The sequence below is a fragment of the Morus notabilis genome, unplaced genomic scaffold (assembly GCF_000414095.1).
Source record: "Morus notabilis unplaced genomic scaffold, ASM41409v2 Scaffold1420, whole genome shotgun sequence".
NCBI classification, from domain to species: domain Eukaryota; kingdom Viridiplantae; phylum Streptophyta; class Magnoliopsida; order Rosales; family Moraceae; genus Morus; species Morus notabilis.
In genome coordinates this window covers 327,534-351,659 of record NW_010361775.1, presented here as the reverse complement: position 1 = coordinate 351,659, position 24,126 = coordinate 327,534, and the positions used below count along the sequence as shown (strand labels likewise).

General features: G+C 32.6%; 4 protein-coding genes across 5 annotated transcripts; 1 reads left to right on the top strand and 3 right to left on the bottom strand.

Annotated features, from left to right (window-relative positions):
* Nucleotides 1–446: 446 nt before the first annotated feature.
* On the bottom strand, nt 447–3,146 carry LOC21395419 (50S ribosomal protein L15). The gene is made up of 4 exons (XM_010100594.2): nt 2,632–3,146; nt 1,879–1,962; nt 1,703–1,792; nt 447–1,057 (listed from the first exon to the last, which is right to left on the bottom strand). Exons 1-4 carry the CDS (start codon nt 3,031–3,033, stop codon nt 794–796), a joined length of 840 nt encoding a protein of 279 aa, XP_010098896.1. The 5' UTR covers nt 3,034–3,146; the 3' UTR covers nt 447–793.
* A 2,938-nt stretch (nt 3,147–6,084) lies between these two features.
* Nucleotides 6,085–8,176, bottom strand: LOC21395418 (probable plastid-lipid-associated protein 7, chloroplastic). 2 transcript variants are annotated; one of them, XM_024167269.1, is made up of 7 exons: nt 7,804–8,176; nt 7,585–7,700; nt 7,368–7,490; nt 7,006–7,104; nt 6,823–6,867; nt 6,474–6,547; nt 6,085–6,365 (listed from the first exon to the last, which is right to left on the bottom strand). In XM_024167269.1, the coding sequence occupies exons 1-7, from the start codon at nt 8,042–8,044 to the stop codon at nt 6,272–6,274; spliced, it is 792 nt and encodes a 263-aa protein (XP_024023037.1). In that variant the 5' UTR covers nt 8,045–8,176; the 3' UTR covers nt 6,085–6,271. The 2 variants fall into 2 exon arrangements, with proteins under 2 accessions (XP_024023037.1, XP_010098895.1); XM_010100593.2 differs by lacking the exon at nt 7,006–7,104.
* Nucleotides 8,177–9,983: 1,807 nt separating this feature from the next.
* Nucleotides 9,984–13,834, bottom strand: LOC21395417 (protein BOLA2). The gene is made up of 3 exons (XM_010100592.2): nt 13,575–13,834; nt 10,513–10,535; nt 9,984–10,359 (listed from the first exon to the last, which is right to left on the bottom strand). The coding sequence occupies exons 1-3, from the start codon at nt 13,635–13,637 to the stop codon at nt 10,164–10,166; spliced, it is 282 nt and encodes a 93-aa protein (XP_010098894.1). The 5' UTR covers nt 13,638–13,834; the 3' UTR covers nt 9,984–10,163.
* A 6,616-nt stretch (nt 13,835–20,450) lies between these two features.
* LOC21395416 (trihelix transcription factor GT-2) lies at nt 20,451–23,044 on the top strand. Its single transcript, XM_010100591.2, has 2 exons — nt 20,451–21,082; nt 21,387–23,044. The coding sequence occupies exons 1-2, from the start codon at nt 20,853–20,855 to the stop codon at nt 22,636–22,638; spliced, it is 1,482 nt and encodes a 493-aa protein (XP_010098893.1). The 5' UTR covers nt 20,451–20,852; the 3' UTR covers nt 22,639–23,044.
* The last annotated feature ends 1,082 nt before the right edge of the window (nt 23,045–24,126 follow it).

The window sequence follows — 24,126 nt, the reverse complement described above, 5'->3', positions numbered from 1 at the left end:
AAAAAGTAAACATTTCAGCTAATAGAAATCAAATGCCAAATTTTCCATATGCTATATACTTAGTGAAAAATTTACCACAAAGTATAACATATGAAAAATTTGATACAACAAATAACATTGTATTAAAAAGTATTTTTTGCACTCAAATACTAAATTTATAATTGACACATTAATTATAATATTGCATCGGAGATGCTCTAACATTATACTCCATCCAAAAAATCACAAAATCGACCCAAATCAATTACCCGCCTCCATCCACCTCCACTATCGGGTGGTTCTAGGTTGGGATTTCGGGGATTTTCTTGTCCTCCAACCACTGTTGGGTGTATTCTGCACAACTCAAGTTGACAATGCTCCAAATTATTCAAAGAATAGGGTTTAAGAACATACCAATATCGAAGTCTCACATTATTCACCAAAAATCCAAAGTCCGAGATTACAAATTGTGCAACTAACCATTAAATTTACTGATTCAAATAATATATTTTACCTCCACCTGAGGTCAATCTCATAGCAAAGTGAAAGATCAACAAAAAAAAAAAAGAGCCCCATCCTCATCCTCTTGAAGATAAAGAAAACAATTAGAAATGCAAATCTGACAGAAATGAGACTGATCCAATAGCATTGCAAAAGCTTTCCTCGTTAACAAGGGCCTTTAAAAAGCATTCCCTCATGATAAAGTAAGTCACTACAGGTTCCGAAGCTTGGCAAACGCAAAATCATATGGGAATGAGCTGCATCATATGAATACGAAATTCTGAACAGAAACAAGCTGATTTGGACTAGTGTATCAAGTCAATGAACCCGAGGCTGGTTCTTTTTCTTCAATAAAAAATGGAATGGGCTTGGTTGGGGCTGGAAGGCGGCCGATGCTATCAACTTTATCCCTTTGTTTTGGAGGAGGTCTAGCTGCTTTCGGCAACAACCTGCCTTTCTTTTCAAACCACTCGGGTTTAAGCAATGCCCGGAAGCCCAACTTGTTGTAATATACTTTTCTCACAGACCCACCTGCAGCTTCCACCGCCGCCTTTGCCCTAACAGTGACCCTTGATACCTGTAAAGTGTATACTCCACTTAGAAGCCCAACTTTGTCTTTGCATCCATTGATAAGACCAATATGTAAAGACTAAAGCGTAAACTCCGTTTCCAATTGTCAATGTAACTATATACTTCATTCACCAGCTAAGTCTTTGATACATCCATGCATACCAGAACGTGAAATTAAGAGGAGTATATAGAACCAAAAAGTCATACAATATGCATATACTGCTTCACGTGTATAATTTTCCAGATGTCTCAAATGGCTAGCAAATAAAGTAACCCTGAAGCCTAAAAGTCAATAACTGACTAGCCTAGCAGTGAACTATCAGAAAATTTGGATTCCAAAGTCTAGAGTGTATGAATTCGGTTCCAATTGATTTGTATACAGTCCATAACACAATTTATCAGATAATATATAAATTATAAAACATATTTTGATTTCATACTGATACAAGTTTACAGCTGACTTCGTGCTACGTATGTATATTTTGCAATAAATTCACTTCGGCAAGCCAAAACGATTAGAAAAGGATAAAATAGATTTGTCACAAATTCATTACAGAAAAATGCTCATCAGTAAGAAAAAGTTATTCATCAGAAACAAAATAGCAAGTTCACTTCAGTGCAACACGCACAAAGATCTCAGATAAAAACTTACCTCGAGATGAATTGGCCACTTGATCTGGTCAGCACCACGTCCCATTAATCTTACTCCATCTTTAATTTGTTTTCCTATTGCTTCTGTATCCTATCACAATGTTGGCAACCAAATAAGCCTGAGGCCGAATGTAGAAATGCTTCAATTTCACAAGCTGGACTAGTAATTTAGTATACCTTGAGTGTTTTCATTGTAATTAGCTCATGAGAATCAATCTTGCCTTCATTTATGAGTTTTGCAATCTTTCCCAACCCCACTGGCTGCCAAAAAAAACAAAAGGGAACAGTCATCAGAATAATGAGATTTCCAGTTTTCTTCCTCTTGCATTCATGTTCTCTCTGGAATTCTCTGTTTGATATCTTTCTGTCTATCTAATCTCTAGTGATTCTATTTCTCTATCGATTATATCTCTCCTCTCTTGATTCTTTTTGGTACATCAGAAAGGTTTTAAGAAAAATTCAATAACCAAACTAGTTTCCCACGTACCCAAATCCATTTCCTTCATACATTCAAAACAAACTAAGAAAAAAAAAAAAAAGATATTCAACAAGGCAAAGAAACTGGCGCACACAATAGTCAAATCAAAATAAAATAAAAAAAGCTAATTGAACGTTTTAAATCTCTAAATCGCACCCAATAAAACTCTACAATGCGATCCCATCATTAATGCACAGAATTTCCTAAAATGCGAGCCAAATTCATAAACTAAATCAAGTTCCAACCTCCAAGTACCTGAAATAGATTCAAAACAAACTATGAATAACAAAAAAAGAAATTTAATATGGCAAAGAAACTGATGCACTCAAAAAAAAAAAAAAAAAAAAAAAAGAAAACAACAACTATACACGGCATTTCACTATATTCAAAAACCTACCAATAAAGCTTTAACTTTTCGCGTAATTCAAGCAAAAATTCAAAGTTCGAAGTACCTGAAAAGTGAGGCTAAAGGGGTTCTTAAACCCTCGCTTGGGAAAACGACGTCGTAACGGTGTCTGACCACCTTCAAACCCTAGCTTCCCGGAGCCTCTAGCCTTCTGACCCTTGTGTCCCCTCCCGGCGGTCTTGCCCTTCCCGGAGCCAATCCCACGGCCTTTCCTCGTCTTCTGCTTCCTCGGCACATTCCCTCTCAAATCGTTCAGGCTCAGCAGACTGTACGCTCGAAAACCCCCAAATCCAAACCATAACCCGAACTCTCCTCCGCCATTGTTGAGCTTCGAATTAGGGTTAGGGCATTGCAGGAACCGTAGGGATTGTTGGATCGGGAGCGGTCGAGGTGTTATGGCGTTGAAGATTGAGCTTGATAGGATTGAGCAGATTCTTCTTCTGAGCATTGCTGCTATTTTTGATGGATTTTCAGTTGGTATTCATTAGATTGGCATCAGAAATGAGGTTTAGGGTTTTTGTGACAATTTGGAGAAGAAGAAAAGAGAGAGAGAGGCTGTCATCCTCTGCGGACGGATCTTCGTTACGGCGATGGTAAGAGCTCCTGATGGATCTTTGTTTCGACGGTTGGGATTCTATTTGTGCTGTGTGGGTTTAACAGAGCGGAATGTCGTTTTTACTTCCATTTGGAAATAAACGACTTAGAAAGTAGAAACAAACTATACGTCGTTCAGAGCAAAAAAATTTTATGCTATAGTATTAGACGGCATTTAACTCTTTTTTTTTTACTATTCTTTCCGCAAAATCCATAAATAAAAGAAATGAAAAAAGTGAGAAAAGACTTGAAGTGAAAGACATGAAAAAAAAAAATTTAACTTATATTTTGTTGTGTTTTAAATTAACTCTATTTTATTTTTTTAATTTAATTTGATGTGATATTTTTTAGTAAATGCGAAGCTGACACGTGACCACTTATTTGAGCGAACCAATTATAGGCCCCGTTCATTTCGCTAGTTCGAGTTTAGAATTTGAGTTTTGCTACAGTAAAAAGCTCTCACAAACAATCACATCTAATTTTTTTGCTACAGTAAAAAGCTCTCACATAAAATCACATATCAACTCGAATTAAAAACTCGAATCAGCGAACTAAACGGGCCCATAGAGTGTTATGTGTTTCCCACTAAAAAAGGGTGCCTAGTCATTGATTGACACGTGGCGATTTAACTAAGGCCTACCGCATTGAATCACCTTCTCTAACATTAAAAAAAACCGTCTCATTAAGGGAAATAAGAAAAAAGAAAAAAAGAGAGAGTAAAAAGAATGAAAATTAAAACAAAAATAAAAACAAAAAACCTCACTACTGAAACATTCATTAAGGAAACGCAATTTAAAAAAATTTAGATAGAGATATGCATCAGAAGAAATTATTTAAACGGAGAATGAAAAAGAGCATATTTATGGGGGCAAATTAGGAGAAAAGGAAAAAAAAGAGAAATATATAATATGGGAAGAAAGATAAGAACGTAAAAAAGATAGATAAAAAAGTAAGAATGGAGAAAAAAAGGAAGTATAGTTTACAAATAAGAGAGAAAAAAGAAAGTAAAAAAAAAAAAGATTAAAAAAACTTTTAAGAAAGTGAAAGTAGAAAAAATAAAAAAAAATAAAAAGGAGAAAAGGGTAGGGGGTTAATGAAACGGGGGTAACGAAACCCCCCTCCCAAAAAAACGGATTGGGCTCTAGTATTGTTGATTGATTAGCACATCTTAGAATTAACATGTAAAGTTTATTATCAGTTGAATAACAACAACAACAACAACAACAATCATTATAATTTAATGGTAAATTGACATTTAGATTTTTGTAAAACATAATAATATGTTCTTCGGCTTTTTAGATTTTAACAACCAGTGGTAGATTGTTGAGTGATTTATTTATAGTTGCGGTCATGGGGCATCTAGTATATAAAATATGTAGGTTGTGTTTAGAATTAATCCTGTTTTTATTTTTTACATTTTTCAAGAAAAAAAAATGAAAACGTTTTTAAAATGACATTTGGCTTAATAAAGATAAAAAATAAAAATGAAAATGATTTTTTAATTTAGTGTAAAATGAGAGAGAAATAAAAAACGATTTTTAGTCATTTTTCATTTTTTGTTTTCATTTTCTCCTCTCTCAAGTAGAGAGAAAGAGAAAGAAAGACATTAATAGATTTTTTTATATTAAAAACAATATCTTAATAAAACTAACAAATACATTTTTAAAAATAATTTATATTTGAGATTAAAAACATTTTTATTTTTATTTTTATACAAAAAAACAAAATTATTTTAAAACGAATTCTAAATGTACCCGTAGTTTCTTTCTCAAAATTTGCTTTTTTATTTGCGCTCTATGCGCTATGCCACATCAAACTTTTACACAAAGAAACGACATGGCACTCAGATGAATATATGACACGAAACTTTTAGTGCTAAAGTCGTTTTATCCAAATTGCATCAAACTTTAATGACATGTCGTTTATATCATGTCGTCATGACATCAAACGAAATAATGACTGTTTATTAACCAAATTGCATCATACTTCATCCTAATGACGACATGTCGTTTAATAAATTTCAAACGACATGTCATTTAATAAATTTCAAATGGCATGTCGTTTAATAAATTTCATGACATGATATTGTGCTTTAACCAAATTGCATCAAACTTCATAATAATGACATGTCGTTTATAACTAGATGCCTGCCGATAAACTCCTGACGAATAAATTGTATCAAACTTCATAAGTAATAACGGCATGTCGTTTATCTCTACGTGACTGCAAACTTATACTTCGCACGACATGTAGCCTGACACAAACGACAGTAACCTTCCGTTGAAAATAATGTGTTTCCGACCAGGCACGTGCTTTTGGTACGAAGAATATTACTTCAATTATATCTTCTAATCTCTGCCGAATATTTAACTTATTTCTGTTCCTTTCTATAGTCATTTGAAACAATGGTCTCATTCCGTCAAAAAAAAAAAAAAAGGAAAAACAATGGTCTCATAAAATTGACATTTCTGTCTTCTGATATCAAAAGCCCGAACAACCCGTGATAATATTTTGAATAATGAATGTCGTTTAAGCCAAAAACATAATTTTATTTGCAAACATGCCCTGTTTCATTAAAAATAAATAATTGCATTAACAAAGCATAAAAAGAAACTTCTAGAATCATCTAGACCAATTTAGGCAGCTCAACAGAATTGACATAGTACAGTTCTGGTCACATGCAAAAGTTATACAGCTCAACTGAACTATCATTTTTTAATTGTAAGGATGATCAATTTACAATGTGGTGACAGATTATTAGTTTAATTTAACTACTCATGAAAAAAAAATGTGCTCAATGTAAAATGATTTCTGCATTATTCAATACATACACAGTGATAATAAATAAATAAATAAATAAATAGGCTTCAAACCATTTAAGAAAAATATACAGATCTCAAATGGTGCAGATTCCACCTAGATTGTTTCTCTTGAAAAATTGGCTGCAGAACATGCAGCTATACATTTTTCTGTGTTAGCTATAATAATTACAGACAAGGGAGAAATAATTAATGAAAGAAAATTTTAGCATCCTAAAATGCTAATAATCAAAGTAATAAATCAAACCCTCCAGAGTTAAATCTTTTCAACTCTTAAGGCTTAATTGTTAAATGTTCCTTTGATCTTTCTAATATGAAGATGTTGCCTTTGTCATCCCTCCCTATCCTCATGGTATCATCAACATAGCTAACAGAGCTTGAATTAAGGAAACAAAGTACAATAAAACAATGTTTTTATGAAACATGAATAAATTGAAAATAATGCACAGAAGGAGATAAAAATTAATTTGGATACGTGATTTCTAGCCAACCTTCTGGATTGAAGATGCCAAGCAGAAGATCATAATTTTTTCGGAAGACGTTCATCAACTATTTGTGCCATCCGAGAATGAAGAGAGAATTCAAGTCAGATCATACTAATTAGAAGGAGAATTCTTTAGTAGAGCAAGGTTGGGGAACAACTACTGGTAGGCATAATTCACAACCGTCACATTTTTGATAAATTTTGTTAAGCCGTGGTAATGTTCTTCTAATCTGATATGATTGTAATGCGATTTAAGGGTTGTTTTTTTTCGTACCCTAGTGTAGAACTATTCTAGAGAAAACTATTCCACAAGGAAGCATATTATGCAATGTCACAATACCTGGTCTGGAGTTATTGTTGAGCTATCATAGTTGATGTTGACTCTCTGCACATAAAAAAAAGGAAAAAAAAAAAATTTACTGAGGGTGATATCTCACAAGCACAAAAAGGTTTTAATCAGAATTTAGCACATCTTAGAATGAGCCAAAAAAAAAAAAAAAGAAAAAGGTACAAGAGTATTAACTGATCTTGATGCAATCTTGAAGGAGGCCTCAATAGTCAACTTTCCATCTAAAAATTTGAATCCTCTCACATTAAACTTGATTACATTAACTGCTTTGCTCTCCATTTTGGGACATGATCAATAAATGTTGACAAACATTATGAATAAACAAAAACCCAAAATAACAAAATCACCTCATACTTCATAACATAAAAAAAAAGTAAAACCCTTTATTGGTGGCTGAACTAAGTATACATATCCAAATCCAGAAATCAATTTCTTTTTTTTTTCTTTTCGATTTCAGACAAACACTTGAACGGAACAAAAACACTTATCATTTTTCTAAAAGCAAATTTGCCTAGAAATATTCTTGGAAGGTGTACCTTAGAAACATCAATTGTCTGGAAGAAATCCCCCAATGAGATAAAATCTCTCAAACCCAGCTTTGTTCTCTTTGAACCCAATATTGTAATTGTACTATACACAAGCTTCCAGCATCCAACCACCTTTCCAGGAATAGAAACTTTTAAGAAAAAAGGAAAACTTTAACCATAAGCTTAAAAAGACAAATTACTCTAATATAATTTGGAATAAACAAACCTTTTCAAGATTTAGAGTAGGATCTGGAGTTGGGTTTAAAGATTCTAGTTGCTTCACCAGCTCTTCAATCTCAGACTTCTTCTTAGAGGGGGCTCCAAAAATCCCTCTATTAATACCTTGCAAAAAAAAAATATTATTTTTTAATTCAACAGAAACCCCATTACAGAAATGGTTTCAAATTGCTTTAAAAAAAAAAAAAAAAAAAAAAAAAACTCTTACCTTTGAGAGCCTGATAAAGCTGAGTTTTGATATCAGTAAGTGTCTCTTCTTCAACTAAGCCTGGGTTTTGCTCGGCAACTCTGGCTACGTAAATGGGCAATGACCCAAATGGGCAATCATGACCATATCTTCTTTTTCTGATCATATGATGTGTGGCTGAGATTACTCTGTGGGTTCTTCTTATCTGGCTTGGAGCCGCAAGGGAAGTTGGGAATAGTGGTTGGACAAGAGTGGTAGCCATGGATACACAAATCAATCAATGTTGCTGAAAATGTTTGAGCTTTTGTTAGCTCAAGAACATGGCCAAAAAGATTGGAGGAAGCTTGTTTAAGCTTCAGTTCTCGCTAGCTTCTTCTCTTCATGTTTATTGTACTTTGTACTCTCTTTTTTACTTTTACATTTTTTTGTCACTTTAAATAGTAGGTCCAGGTTCCACTTTTCCTTATTCACGGCCTGCAAGTTACTTGTGTTGTCGTTTCTTTATTGAGAGTTTTTCTGAATTTCGCTGTATTAATAGTATCAATCACATCAAATTGATATAGATTTAAATTTATTTTTACAGGAATTATAAGAAAAAAATACATTCTTTATTTTCTTGTTGTTGCTAAATTGAGGGGTAAAAAATGAAACAATTTCTGGTTCAGTAGAGATATATTATAGTATCGTTCATTGAACTAATTTAAATTTATAATTTAAATTTTATTATAATAAAAAATTTTAAAAAATAATTATATTTAATTTTTTTATTATAATAAACAAATTTTAAATAAAATTATATTTTTATTTAAATTAAAATTTTAAATCAACGTATTAAACAGATGTATCTCCGTCGTCCAATTTTTTTTTTCTTTTTTGGAGTAGTTTTCAGGATAGACTTGGGAAACGTGTGGTTGTTAGTTTTGGCTTCCCAACTCCCTGTGACCTGTCCCTTGTTAAGATGCTTTACAAGTGTTCGTTCTTTTGTTTTTTTTTTGTTTTGTTTTTATTATTTTTTTAATTTTTTTTAATGCAATATCGAATGACATTTGTATAAGATAAGATGCAAGCCCATCTCTCCCGCGAACCGGCAACGGCTATCAAATTAATGGCATTCAATTAACATTATTGACACACGTAAAAGGCCTTACATGAGATAAATGAGATAAAAGGATTTATTGTTTATTTCACTAATTTAAATTTAAATTTTAAATTTTATTATAGTAAAAAAATTTTAAAAACAGTCACATTTAATTTTTTTATTATAATAAAAAATTCTCACATAAAAATTATATCTCAACTCGAATTAAAAATTTAAATTAACGAACTAAATAGACCTTAACTATTTAGAAAGTCTTTGTTTTAAAAAAGAGAAATGTTAGCCTTTTTTGTCATATCTTATATTTAATATTTAATACGTGAACTTTATTAATTTAATACATTATTAATTAAATAAATAATAAAAATTCACATGTCAAATAATAAATATAAAAAATGATAATGACAAAAATAATGACACTGTTATTTTCTTTAAAAAAACGCTAAAAAATTTAGTGTGGGAAATTAGGGATTTAAGAAAAAAAAAAAACCATTAACTACTAAGTGTGACGGCCTAGAGGTGAAGGATTTCGTGTTTAGATTTGTGGTAAAAAATTTAGTGTTACGTAGTTCTGTCTGAACGGTCTAAAATATGAAGGCTTATTCCTAATAACTCATTGTCATTGAGAAATTGCAGGGTCAATCATGCTGTCATTCTCTCTATCTTCTGCTATTGCCATGTAACATCTCATCTCTCTGGAAAATAATAATAATAATAAACCACTTTTTTTTAGTTTTAATTACAATATTGTCACTCATTTTTTTAACCAGTAATAACATCTTGGTATTTCTTTTTATCACTTATTACATAATTGCCATTGAGGCTTTCGATTAATGTAGCTGCAAAAAAGTTAAAACACACATAATTTGCTTGGTGAGAGATACTAATAGTGATTGGTACATAATCCAACCTAGAATATACCAAACTGTTATTAGTTTGTCGCGTGCCATGATCCTCTGTTGTTTAACTTCCAAGTCTCAACTCTTCTCAACATGCCTCATTCATAACTCTTTCCGAAAATCATAAACTTCTCCGAAGATAACAATTCACATGATTTGATTTGTAAAACACTAGTGCAACTTTGTCTAAACTATAATAATAAAAATTAAAAAAAAAATCCATGAAATGTATGCAACTCTAAATTTTGTAATCCACAGATAGTATAAACAGGGCAATAATAACAAGTAGAACAATTCTGTTTCAACTTTGGTAGGTGCACTTTACCCAGTTTACAGTGTCCACTGATTCACTTGGGACATGTTATTAAAACTGTTCCAAAGCATGTCTAAGCTGCCGGTTTCGAATTGTCGGACTCTTGCTGTTGTTTCCACTGGTCCGGGGTCTGAGCTTTCTTTATTGAAAGGGCATGGATTTCTTTCATCTCGTTTTCCAGAGCAGCATTCACAAGACGATGTCGCTCTAGCAACCTCTTCCCTTCAAATTTTGTCGATACAATTTCGACAGCAAAGCTTGCACCGCATCTGATTACCAAAGAAATTAAATTCAGCAGAAATAACATTAAAAATGTGAAAATTTGAAAAGTACTTTTGATCTTTTCTTGGGACTGGGAAGGGGAAGGATGTTGAGTTGGTTAAGTTCCAAAACCCGGACATTTTTGTAAAAATGAGACTTACCCTCCAGAGGTATCGATGACTTCCTGAAACCGAAACAAAAGAAAGACATGAGCAAATTTTTATGGAAAAGCTTGAGAAAGGCATAACTCTTAACATGGAAGAAACAATCATCTATTTGGAATGGATATGTAAAGAATGTGTACTAAGGCCTATACTTGTACGCTTCAAAAATCAAGGGAACAAAAAGATAAAAACAAAAGTGGGAGAATGTTCAAGCACAATATAAATAAAAAGTACAAGTTGATTACAATCTCTAATGTTTCGTGCCATATAAGTACAAAGATAGCTGAACAAGAGACTCGCAATTTTCGTCAAAGGCAGGCAGGGAATATTTAGTCCAGTCACAAGCCTTCTCCAACATGCCAACTCACTGACCCGAGGACACATAAAAGGAAAGCTTCTCAAACCTGTTTTATTACATTAGGGGCAATTTAATAACCTCATCATGCATCCATAATCCCTCCAAATTGCTTACTATTGGAATATTTAGTTCCAGGGTGAACTACAGAAGCCGTACCTTTCTTTATTTTATTTTATTTTTTTTCCTTTTCAATTTCTTTTCCATTTGATAAGCGAAGAAAAGCAAGGTGAAAGGAGAGAAAAATGATATGTTTAGTGTTTAAAGCTCCTTTATATCCATTTTCTCCCTTTCCTACTCTTCCTCTCCTTCTTCCCTCTCTCCTAGATTTGACTACCGTTCGACGACTATAAACTTATAGAACCACAATGTTTGTAAAACTTTAACCCCCAATTAATTGCAGCAACCGATTTGCCACATGCAATTCATAAGCATAGTTCGATTTAAGAGTAATGAGGTACCGACTTGTTTACCAAATTTTGGCCATCAAGTGAGGTGATATTGACAAATGAAAAATAATATTAATTTGTCACATCACCTAGTGACCAAAATTTGGTAAACAAATTAGTACTCCAAACCTTACTCCGAATTAACCATATATATCTTGTGTCTCGCCAATTTACAATTATAACTTAGCTGTTGCATCACTTGGTTGCCAACACTGGATAAAAACCCTATTTATCCTCAATGGAGATAAATCTCCATATATTAAATTGTGATGTGGGTATAGTACAGAGTGGTAAACTCACATGGCAGACTAACAAGTCACGGCCGAATGTTCGATGATGTATCTCCAATATCGACGTAATCTTGTTCAATATGGTAAACAATGTATAATGAAAAATTAAAAATATGCAAAACTCATACTAAAGAGCAGTTATATTCATCCTGACTTTGGTGAGTCGGGGTCTCACATGTACTAGGCACTACCCCGTGAGATATCCCAACTAACCCAAATTGGGATGAATAACATTTTACTCTACTAAGGTGCATTTATTCACCAAATGACATGAAAAGCCACAAACATCATATATGATGATGGTGATGAATCTGATCATTTCACCATCAATATGGAATGATAATAAAAAAACACGTTATTGTCACATCAGTTGATTAAAAAGAACAATATCTTAGAGCTTATGAACCTTAATTGTTCTGGTCAGATTGTATTGTTCATTATGAGGACTCTCAGATGCAAGTGGGCATCTGAAAAAAAAAAAAAAAAAGAGAGTTTAGCTGGAAGTGACTGACACATGGGACCTACTAGTAGTTTAAGGTTTCTTGACAAACAACATGCAGAGTGAGAGACGCTGAAGGGACAAAACAGACAGAGCAAATTGTAAACCAAATTCAAATAATCATAGAGCACACGACAAGATCCATTATCATATAGTCCATGATAATCTATAAAACGAACTTTCTGTTCTTTCCAATGTCCTGCCCTCATGCATTGTTTATACTCCAAGGCACAAACAGTGACTACAATGCAATCTATTAGTATTACCGCCAAATGTATACGACCAATTTCCCTATCAAATTACTAGAGTCCTCCTGCTAATAAAGATATTCCTTTTTCAATTTATAAAAAATAGAGAAACATTTTCATTTCCTTTTTCACAATAGCATTTCTATTCAAACATTAGGTGAGGTAGGTCCCACACAAACTTGAGAAAATAAGTCATTAAGAATACAAGGAGCAATTGTACAACCAAATATGTTAGGTCACACCATAGATTTGGAGACAATTGACTACATTGTAGGAACATTATACCATTGGGAATCCAAACAGCGCATGAGTATGGAAAATTACGGAGGACACAAGATACTTTTACGCCTCTTTTGTATTTCTGGTTCGAGGTTTCAACGCGAGTTGAAAAGTAAACTTATGTGAGAGAAAATATTGTAGCACAAAAAGTTGAATTTTGAATTTTTACGATAGAAAACACTATAGCAATAACTTGAGTTTCAATTCCATCTAACGAAACGAACAGAACCTTAAAAACTATCACATACTACGTGATAATGGATCTTGTTATGTGTTGCACGCTTATTCGAAATTGAATTACAATCCGCATCTCTACCTTGTCCTTCTGAGTGAAATTTACTCAAATGACTAACTACAAAGTAAAACTGGCAAAAATGAGAAAAGAATTTCACTTTACAAAGCAGTCATTCTAGCAAATTCTACTCTCTCTCCACTTAAGAATAAGATTATAAAGAGGCCTTTATAAAAATGACTCAATAGGAAAGTGTTATTAGTAAAATAATTTTTTAAAAATTTTTATTTGTAAGGAACGACCACTTTTTACAAAGAACTTCTTCATTAAAGAAGATCATTTTGCCAATATCGCGTTGTTGGATTGTCATTCTAGCAAATTTCTCGATGATAAACCTTAAAATTTAGAACTACAAAAACCGACCCAAGAACCCTAGCTTACCACAAACAGTTCCGAGTAAGGCACAGTTTTGAGACCCAAACATCCAAATTTCGAAAAGAAGGCAACAGAATCAAGAACCATTGCAAGAATATTTTACAAAAACCCACCTCAAAAAACTTCATGAAACCATTAATTAAACTCAAACTAGTTAGAAACTTTGAATGAGAACAAAACAGTAAACAACAAGTTCAAGGAAAAAACATTATTAAGAAAAAAAAACAGAGAAAATCAAAGGGATTTTGGTAAGTGTAGAAAGCAAAGCTTACTAGATGAGAAGGACTGAGTTTTGAGGTGAGTGAAGATTCGACTTGTTCCTTTGTCACTCCCATGTTTTCTCTTCTCTCTCTCTTTGCCTCTCGAGCTTCCAAAGTTTGTGCGTTGTGAATAAAAAACCGAACGGAGAATCGGAATCGAATGCCTCAAATTGAAAGACTGAAGACGGTGCGTGGGTGGACCAAGCCCACTCATTTGGAGACCATTCATTCCTCCCGGCCCAAAGTTGATTCTTCTTCATATCCCATCCCAAATTTTGTGGCGGCAGGCATATTCTGACAATAATTTCACATATAATTTTATACACAAAATATATATAAAGTTCAAATCTCTCGTTCCAAGTTTAGAAAAAGAAAAAAAAAAGTACCTTTGACAAATTTTTGCTCCTAAAAATAAGCTCAATTATGTCACTTTGGTTTTTAAATTCTTTTCATGGTTGATTATTCTCTTAACTTTGATTTTTATTTTGTTTTAGTCTTTGACACGGAAATTAATGAATGACTTCTGACTTTTCAATTTCACATAAGTAATCGCATACCAAACGTAGTAACTGAATTTTTATAGAAATATGTATACTGAATGTATAATATGTTTTTTTTAAAGGGTTTTTAACAACAATGAAGAAAATATTTTACATTTAATGTAATTATTTATGTAAAATCGCAGTTATAATGCCACTATCTTTATAAAATTTCAGAATTCATCGTCAATTTTCGGGTTCAGGAATAAAGCCACTAGAAACTTAAATTTCAAGAAGCAGTCTATGAAGAAAAAAGTTCGAATACCAAAGTGAGACAATGCACATTCTACACATACCAACAACACTAAAAAAAGAAACAAAAAACCAAAAAAAAAAAACAAAAAATCCTTATGGACATGCCAAAAACTTTTAGAATACCAACACTTTTACAAATGCCAAAAATATTCCTGAACGTGTTGTACCAACTACCAAGATATTGGAAGTTATCTGGTCGCATTTTACAATTAAATTTATTTAAAAGATCAATGATCACTCTTGAGTATTGATCGCATTAGTATGTAGATTCAAATCAATTTATAGTGGTTCACTTATATTGTGAGGGCTCGAGTTTCACTATATGCTTTTAATAATACAAGAACAATTGAGGATGGGAATGGAAGAGAGAGGAGGAGGGAAGAGAGTGTGTGCAGAATGTGAGGTATTTGGTCTCTATGTGATGCACAATTTGTGATCATAATCCCCTATTTATATGAGATGATCCTTAGTTTCTTCTTTTTTTTTTTTTTTTCTTTTTGCACTGATGCATTGTTGATTAGAGAATGCGTAATTTCCCTATATGTCTTCAGTTGATTTTCCCATTCTATATTTCCTGATATTCTTTGTGGTTGCTTCCTCTTTAAGTTTGATTATTAATATGATTCTTGCCTCCAATCTCATATTCGATTGACTTAGATTTTGTGGCTTCTAAGCAATCTTCTTTCTTGATTTACCTATGGTGATCTCCACAGACTCCGTGGCCTCTAAAGAATTTTCTTTTCGGTTTACGTTGTCTTTCGAGTTGATCTTCTTCCAAACAATTCTAGTTGATCTTTTCTTTAAAATGTTGTCCACGTGTATAGTGATGATCGTGGTACTAATTTTACCCCAACAATAAAAAAATGGCTACAACGATGAAGGCAGGAGCAACCACGTGAAAGTGACGAGAGAGATTATTAAAAAAAAAAGATTATTTGTCTGCAGAATCAGTTCATTGGTCTGAAGTGTGGTAGCGCATCTAATTATTTCTAAATTTTCCTCTGTCTATTATTATTATTATTATTATTATTTGGAGTTTTGGGGAAGGTCACCTCATAAAGTTAGTTACAAAATTAATCCTTAACATTTCAATGATTTGATTTTGTAAATATTTTAATTAATTAAAAAAATTATCTTTTACCTTCGAGCATTACAATCTAATCCATTAAAAAAAAAAGCTTTACAATTAGTCTTTCATACATATTTTAATTACTCATTTTTCTTTCAATATACAATATGAGATTGAATACGCGCCCTTCAAATTTAAGACTCACCCCATCTTACTTTATGTCATTTGAAATTATTTTTTTTAAGAATAAATATATTTCAATGCTTGAAAAGGCAATATAAAACACCAATTCACATCCCAGAAACCTTCTACTACAAAATAAATAAATAAATAATAGTAATAAAATAAAAAACCGATCTCAATTGTAATTTCGAATGAGACGTTCATAGGGAAATAGGTCAATCCATTTTTATTCATTTGGTTTGTTGTAAGTTTTCCGTATGAACTATTTGTTTTTTGTTTATTCAATATCAACATCTAAAAAGTATTGTTTGACCAATGAAGCTTTTGTGACGTTGTATCGAATCTCTACGGCCACTAAAATGCATGTATATCTTCTATAAAATTGAGACGCATAGAATATGGAAAATTCCACCTTTTTAATTTATGTAGTTTTCTAGGTTGATTTCAATTGACTTTTAATAAAAGAAGGGTTTGAATACGGACTTTTATTGGGAAATTTTGAATTATGGGACAAAAGAAAGTACTTTGGAGATGGAAAAATTTGACTTATACTTTGTCGTTTCAGTGCTACTGTTTTTTTTTTTAACACATCAAAGTTGCTATTAATTATATATATATATATATATATATATATATATATAAGAAGCAATGTCCTTAGTATAGGGAAAAAAAAAAAGAAAAGACAAATTTTGAAGCATAGAATTATAGGTTTCGCGGCAATGAGTCATCCATTATCAAACTTCAAAAATAATATAGAGAATTTGTGTAAAAAAAAAAGGTATAGAGATTATTATTATTGTTAATGTAATTACAGGATGCAACGTTTACATAATGTGTTTGGCTAATGAACAACTTTGTGTTTTTTAAGCCCCGAAATGGCCACTAAAGTCCTTTTGTGAAGATCAACTTTTTTATTTTTTATTTTTATTTTTTTTAAAAAGATATCAGAGAAGTACTCGCTTCAAGTAGATTTTTTATTTATTTATTATTATTACTAAAGTAGATGAAATATTCTTTTTAAGTGTTTCTATTCTTCCTTGAATAAATTGAGGATACTCGTTCAGTGATTATATGGTCAAGTACATAATGGTAAATGTGGCCTGGTCCGTTCACTTTGCTGATTTGAGTTTAAAATTTGAGTTTTTCTACAGTAAAAAGCTCTCACAAATAATCACATCTAACTTTTTTGCTACAGTAAAAAGCTTTCACATAAAGTCACATCTCAACTCGAATTCTAAACTCGAATCAACGAAGTGAACGGGGCCAACTAACATAATTTTGTGACTCGGGATTCTATCGTTTTTTATCATGAAAAAGTCCTAAATGTCCTTAAAGAAAATAAGAATAAGAATAAGAAAAAAAAAACAAAAAAAAAAGCAAAAAATTTAAAAACCTAAAGGATATTAAAAGGCTTGTTCTTTTGGAGTAAAACTCAAAAAAAATTTGAACTCAAGCTACAACTTTATTCAAGTTCATGTTCTTTTGTAAATTTTGAGTTTGAACTTTGAGTTTTAACTTGAGTTTGGAGCTAAAATCTTTAGTTCAAATTTTTCCTTTAACTCATGTTCTTAAAATCAAACTCAAGTTAATGAATAATATTTTTTCTCTTCTTAAAAACATCATAACTTTTTCATTTTAATTCCGATTGAGATGATTTTTTATGCATTCACAACGAAGAGACGAATAAAACCCCACCCATATACCCTATTAAAATTTTTCATCACCATTGAGTTTTTATTAAAATACTATCTAAATACTAATTCAAGTTTTGACCCAGCCAAACAGAAACTCAAATAGATTCTCAATTCAAATCATGACTCAAATGTGCACATTTAAACACAAACTCAAGTTACAACTTTAACTCAAAATCTACACTCAAGTTATCATAACTAAAAAATGTAACCGAACAAATCATGTATTTTGAATAGTAAAAGTAAACTTTTGATCGAAGAAAAAGTTTGGATTTAGTATGAAATTGAAATATGAAGATATAAAAAAATAAAATAAAAAACTATTATTAATAATATTGTAGAAATTGCAAGAGATATTTTAGAGCTAGGTGGTGGACAGAATGTGAATGAATATGGTGAAAGTCAGCATCAGCTGAGTCCTACTCCTACATATCCGCGTGGGATGCCGTAACGCCACAAATTTCACCGTATTCCTTGGTTGGACAAGCTTGTCTTTTTGCATTAATTACTTGTTACGATTTCTTTATTGGTTATTATTTTGAATCGTGGAAAAAAGCATGCATAGATTTCGGCTTACGTAAACTAATTCTTCACTCTAATTTTGCGATAAATTATTGGATTCACCCTTTCAATAATTTAAGACCAACCCCCCAACTCTCTTCCATCACTTTCTCTTTCCATCTCTATCTTTATTCAAAAGTAAATCATTACATACTTAATGGATTATTATCTATCTTTCAGACGCCATTTGTAAGTATATGTATTGTGACTTTATCTTTATCCTTTTTTACAAGGATTATTGGCTTTATCTTTCCTTACGCGACTTATTTAGTAGTAAATTCCTATTAACTATGTAAGATTAAATTGTTCATTCAAAGAAGTTATGATTATTTATCTTTTATTTATTTATTTATTTGTTCTAAAACGTACAAATGTCATCAACCCGGCCGCTAAAGTAGGAGCTAGAAACTTTTTTTCAGTGGGGTATAAAATTAAACAAAACTTTAGACGGAGTAAAAACACTTGAGCATCATTGAAATTTTAAGAAAAACCGGACAAGGTTTCAGAAATTCCGTAAACTTTTGTAACTTCTGTTTTGTAATATGACTCTCTTTTGCAAAGGATTTTGTAATATAGCTTGTCGATAGATGAAACACATCTTATTTGAATTCTCATCTCTAATACATTATAATCAATCAATCACCATCAATCACTGTCAAAAACATCTTTCTTATTTGACCTTTATTATGTTATTTTTCTATAAGCATACTCATACCAGCCAATTTCCATTATCTCATGCAAAGTATTGCTAATTGATTTCTCAAATTTCACCTCTAATGAAAAAAAAAAAAATGAAAAGTTTTATCAAGCAAAGCGGCTAAATGCCACTATCTCTACTTTATATGGGTTTTTTTTTTTTTTTTTTTTTTTTTTACCTTTTTCTCTTTTGGGTAATTTCATGTCGTTAATTTGCTTAAAGTAAGGTATTGGATTTATGTTATTTTAGACCAATGCCCCTTTTAAGCTGCCGACTCTAATGAGTTTGAATAAACACGTGTAATATTTAAACAAAAATGATATCAAAGTTGAAATGTCCAACACATTTTCTTAGCTGAAAAGGAAAGTCCAACATATTTGACTATTACAATAATAAACTATTCATGACTCGCATAAGGGTAATAGAAAATATCGAAAACAAAGGGTGAAATTAGGTAGCCAAAGATGGTGGGAAAGCACCAAAAGCACTATACACGATAGAAAAAAAAAAAACCAAGGTTGGCTAAGTTAGCAAGTGGGGTCTTTATTGCCTTTTTCAAAACCCAAAGAGTAAAAGAGACAATTACAGCTGATTAATACTGTTTAGTCAAAAAATTATATTAGTTAAAATAATATTAATGAAAAATAAAAGATAAATATTTTTAAATAATACAATCAAAAAGTGAATTCACAGTAATTTTCTGAAACCCAAATTACAAGTTGCTAGCACTAAAATTAGGGAAATAATTGCAAATAGTCCTTTATATATTGTTCTTTTTCCATTTTTATATATGTATTTTGAGATCTAAAAGCCACACTTTTATATCTCACATTTTAAACTCATGTTAAATCCTTACATTTTTGGTCAAACATTGATTTTTGACTATGAAATTGACCTAAATGTCCTTCATATTATTTTTATTTTTATTTTTCTTAATTCTTTTTTATTTAAGGGATTTTAGGTCTTTTTTATGGTTAAAATTTATCATTGACCGAGAAAATGTACAAAATGATCATAAACTGAAGATCTGAATGCATATATGTGACACAGTTGAATTCTAAACTCGAATCAACGAAACGAACGAGGATGTATGATCTTTTAATAATCTCAAAATGAAGGGTATAATTTGAAAAGAAACCTTTTAAATTTTTAATGTAATAAATAAACTATTTATTATATTTGTAGCAAATCATCAATTTGATTTCAAAAGAATGTTTGTAAGAGTTAAAAAATGAGTTTATTAGCTAAAAAATTAGTAAATAATATGTAAATAAAAAACGAGTATATTTTAAATAAATAATGTTTAAAATATATTTAATTTGGGGTTCTGTGATGATAAATCTGGTAAATTTTAGATAACCACACTTGGTCATGGGGTAAATTATGTAAGTTTCAGACTTATTGAATTTGATCATGACATCAATACCAGAAAATTCTAAATTTATCAAATTTGGTTATGGGGATTCAAAGAAATCCAACCAGTGACAGTCACCCGAAAAATCAGACAATTTATTTTCATTCCCTTTAAAATGATTATTTACCTCATTCACTCCAATAATAATAATAATAATATCTCGTCAATAATCAAAAGTTTTTGATAAATATTGTCTATTTTGATTTTTTTTTATGTCAGTGTCAAATTAGATTATTTCTGAGATAATTACCAAAAATTATTAGTATACGTGATGGTAAATATAAGTGTATTTTGTTGGTAATTGTAAAAATAATTTGTGATGATTACTATAATAACACAAAAGAATAATTAAAAAAGATAATAATAAAATACATTTTTGGACTGCAATAAAAACGTAAATATATAAATGATAAATAACAACTTGTTTTCCCACCTCTTGTGGACCCTTCAATACAAATCCATTTCACTTCCCCATTTTACCCTCAACCCCTTGAGAGTTGACATATTTAATCCTAGTTATCCAATTTCCCCAACCCAAGTTTAAAAGCCCACTTATCTTGACCAAAAGTCAAACATGATTTGCCTCCCAAAACAAAAAGTCAAAAACATAAATTTAACTTACCCCCAATAAAAATCCGCCACGTCATCCAAACCTAGCTGGATTGGACCCCACTTGATCACTACCTCGCCCATAGAAATTTTATTGCCACAAGAAAAGGAAAAGAAAACCCTAATTCACCGCTTTCTTTAACACCCATATCTTACTCAACTGCCACCTTCCAATACCCAAAACTTGCAAACACATTTTTTTCACCTTCTTTACCCGCCCAGTTACTCCCCAAGCGGTGACGGTTAAAATTTTCTTTCTGGGTCTCGCCCATATGCTGGAAAATCCAACTTTCCCGGAAAATCTCCCGGAAAATGGAGGTGGGTCGGTCCCGGTTGGGGTGGAGGAGGAGGAGAGAGTGAGAGGTGAAGAGGGTGACCGGAGCTGGCTAGGTAACCGGTGGCCGAGGCAAGAAACTTTGGCTTTGTTGGAGATAAGGTCTGATATGGACTCCAAGTTCAGAGACTCAAGCGTCAAAGCTCCTCTTTGGGAAGATATTTCCAGGTGAATTTCTATCTTTATTCTCTTTGTTTGATGTTATTGTTTTTTTCCCGGGAAAGTTGCCCAGCAAGTGATGGAAAGTTGCTTGCTTTTTATTTGTTTGTGTGCCCAGAAGAGGAAATCCTTTTTTTTTTTTTTTGGTTTTATTTTTGTTTGCTTTCATATCATTTGCATTTAAATTGAATTACTTGAACTAGTTGTGGTTAAATGGGTGTTAGTGTTAGAAGAGAGAAGCAAAATTGTTTAATTGATTTGGTGATTTTGAAGTGGTGAAAAATGGATTTTCTTTTTGGGGTTTGTTTGTTAGGAAAATGGGAGAGCTTGGATACAATAGAAGTGCCAAGAAATGCAAGGAGAAGTTTGAGAATATTTACAAGTACCATAAAAGGACTAGAGATGGCCGGTCCGGGAGGGCTAATGGCAAGAATTATCGGTTTTTCGAGCAATTAGAGGCTCTGGATCACCACTCATTTGATCCTCCTTCCATGGAGGAAACAAGACCAACCACTATCCCTCCAAATAATGTTGTTCTAAATGCTATCCCATGTTCTGTCCACAAACCCGTGGAGGCGAATTTTGACGAGAATTCATCATCTAGCACGTCATCTTCGGGAGAGGAATCTGAAGGTGCACGCAAGAAGAAGAGGAAATTGACGCGGTTTTTCGAGAGGTTGATGAAGGAGGTGATGGAGAGACAGGAGAGTTTGCAAAGGAAGTTCATAGAGACATTGGAGAAGTGTGAACAGGATCGGATAGCGAGGGAAGAGGCATGGAAGGCGCAAGAGTTGGAGAGACTTAAGAGAGAGAGTGAGCTGCTGGTTCACGAAAGAGCTATAGCAGCTGCAAAGGATGCTGCTGTGCTTGCATTTCTAAAGAAATTCTCGGAGCAATCTGATCAAGTCCAGTTCCCCGAGAACCCCATCGCGAGTTTTCAGAAAGATGGTGATAAACAGGAGAAGAGTCAAGGTGGAAACCTTGAGCAGGTTTCCTTGGAGAGTCAAGAGAAGGGTAGTAACCATAGGAACTTTTCGCAGATGAGCTCATCCAGGTGGCCAAAAGACGAAGTTGATGCTTTGATTAGGCTGAGGACTAATCTTGACGTGCAATATCAAGATAACGGACCTAAAGGACCTTTATGGGAGGACATTTCCGCGGCCATGAGAAAGATCGGTTACGACCGGAGCTCGAAGAGGTGTAAAGAGAAGTGGGAGAACATAAACAAGTACTTCAAGAGGGTAAAAGACAGCAATAAGAAAAGGGTTGAGGATTCGAAAACATGTCCTTATTTCTACCAGCTTGATGCCTTGTACAATAAGAAGACAAAGAAGGCTAATGATTCAGTTAATTCTGGCTATGATTTGCGGCCCGAGGAACTTTTAATGCATATGATGGGAAGCCAAGAAGAGCAACAACAACGACAACTTGAGTCAGTTACTGATCAAGATGGTGAAGAAAGCAATGACAAGGTTGATGGGGATGGTTATCAGACTAATACAGCTGATAATAATCCTTCTCAAATGACTGTAGATAATCCTCCTTCCATGGAAACTATGGGCTAAGGATGGGACAAATGACAGGCAAGTATTTATGTCTAATTTTAGGATTAGGCATGGTTTTTAATTTGGTTTATGGTCTTGGGATTTTTTTTTTTGGCAGAAAATAGTGGTAAACAATGGGCTTTTTCTATTTCTATGTGTATATGGTCATTATTTGTTGAATATGTCTCAAAAGAGGAGAGATAGAGAGAGAGAGAGAGAATAAGGAGGCTTGGTATTGTGTACTTAAAATAGTGCAAGCCTCTCCCCCATGTGTGCAAAAGTTGGGAATGGTTGTTTGCTTTTGTTTTGTAATCAATAAAAAAATTGAGAGTCAGTGATTATGCTGCAATTGAAAGTTGTATTATATCTTTGGCAAATAAAAGTAGTAATTATGTCACCCGTGGGCTAGTAATAGCGGATTCCTTGAAAAAGGTGATCAAATCATACTATTAATTTGCCCCTTTGACGTTAGTGTCACTATCCTTGTTCAATTCACTCGTTTCTCTTTTTCATTCACTATTGTGTTTTCAGTAACAATCTTTCCTTGGCATTTCCCATTGCACTGTAATTGAATGTTTAACTTAAAAGCTAGAAGTACTTTAGGAGCCAAGATTATATAATAGCATAATATGAAAGGAGATACTACAGTGAGTGCTGACAGATAGTGCATTTTGCTTGGACAAATTTTTTAAAATTTTATTTAACTTTATTTGAGTTCATAAGTCAGATGAACTTTACTTTTGTCTCCTGATCTTTGAAATGAGGTCTGAACTCCCCCTAATCTTATAAATTTTTTCAAAAATAGTCCTTCCGTTAGATTCCGTTGATGAATTCAACAGAAATACGGATGTGGATGCAATTTGAGTGCAAATTAGAGGACGTTAGTTTTATCAATTTAGAAACATATGAACAAGAATTTGCAACATTGAGAGCTTGGTGAGCTGGTAGCCTCGTACGCCTACTCGCCCCCGTGCATAAGTCGTGTTTGGGTCGGGACAACTACGGTGATCGGAGTATAGAAACAATCTACTTCAAGAGGAATTCATATGCCACACAGGAAGGCAATGTCGTGCCTTCCTGAAGAAGTTATCTGGGTACACCAGCCTCTTTCCTTAGAACTTAAATTTCTAAATGCTAACATCACATCTCAGGGTAGTTGTAATTATAAATATTATTTTTTTATAGAGAGTAGCAAGGAATATTGGTCATATTATATTGGTGGTAAATACTGGAGTAAGATAATGACACTAGATTCTACTTTTGCGTAGCCACTAGCCAAAAGGAAACGAAAGAAGTTCCTATAATTGACAGTCCACTTAATCTTTTTGCCGTGTAAGAAAACCACTACAAGCTGGTGATGTCATAGTCCCTAGTTTTTAGACTTTTATGGTTCAAATTGATTTATAATACGAAACTTATAGTCAGATGTGGGAATGGATAATTATAAGAAAAAATGCTATTTATTTTTAGGGGAGGCATCGAAAAATTTTTGTTTTCAACCGTCAGATA

Bases quoted from the DNA above. Each gene is read 5' to 3' on its own strand.
- LOC21395419 (XM_010100594.2), bottom strand. From the start codon at position 3,033: ATGCTCAGAAGAAGAATCTGCTCAATCCTATCAAGCTCAATCTTCAAC. The intron at 1,963-2,631 runs GTACTTCGAACT...TTTTTTTGGCAG, and splicing joins CCTTTAGCCTCACTTTTCAG to CCAGTGGGGTTGGGAAAGAT. The intron at 1,058-1,702 runs GTAAGTTTTTAT...TACACTTTACAG, and splicing joins AGTGGCCAATTCATCTCGAG to GTATCAAGGGTCACTGTTAG.
- LOC21395418 (XM_024167269.1), bottom strand. From the start codon at position 8,044: ATGGCTACCACTCTTGTCCAACCACTATTCCCAACTTCCCTTGCGGCT. The intron at 7,491-7,584 runs GTTTGTTTATTC...ATTCCTGGAAAG, and splicing joins CTACTCTAAATCTTGAAAAG to GTGGTTGGATGCTGGAAGCT. The intron at 6,548-6,822 runs GTATTGTGACAT...TGGCACAAATAG, and splicing joins CAACAATAACTCCAGACCAG to TTGATGAACGTCTTCCGAAA.
- LOC21395417 (XM_010100592.2), bottom strand. From the start codon at position 13,637: ATGGGAGTGACAAAGGAACAAGTCGAATCTTCACTCACCTCAAAACTC. The intron at 10,536-13,574 runs GTAAGCTTTGCT...TTTCGGTTTCAG, and splicing joins AACTCAGTCCTTCTCATCTA to GAAGTCATCGATACCTCTGG. The intron at 10,360-10,512 runs GTAAGTCTCATT...TTTGGTAATCAG, and splicing joins GTCATCGATACCTCTGGAGG to ATGCGGTGCAAGCTTTGCTG.
- LOC21395416 (XM_010100591.2), top strand. From the start codon at position 20,853: ATGCTGGAAAATCCAACTTTCCCGGAAAATCTCCCGGAAAATGGAGGT. The intron at 21,083-21,386 runs GTGAATTTCTAT...TTTGTTTGTTAG, and splicing joins CTTTGGGAAGATATTTCCAG to GAAAATGGGAGAGCTTGGAT.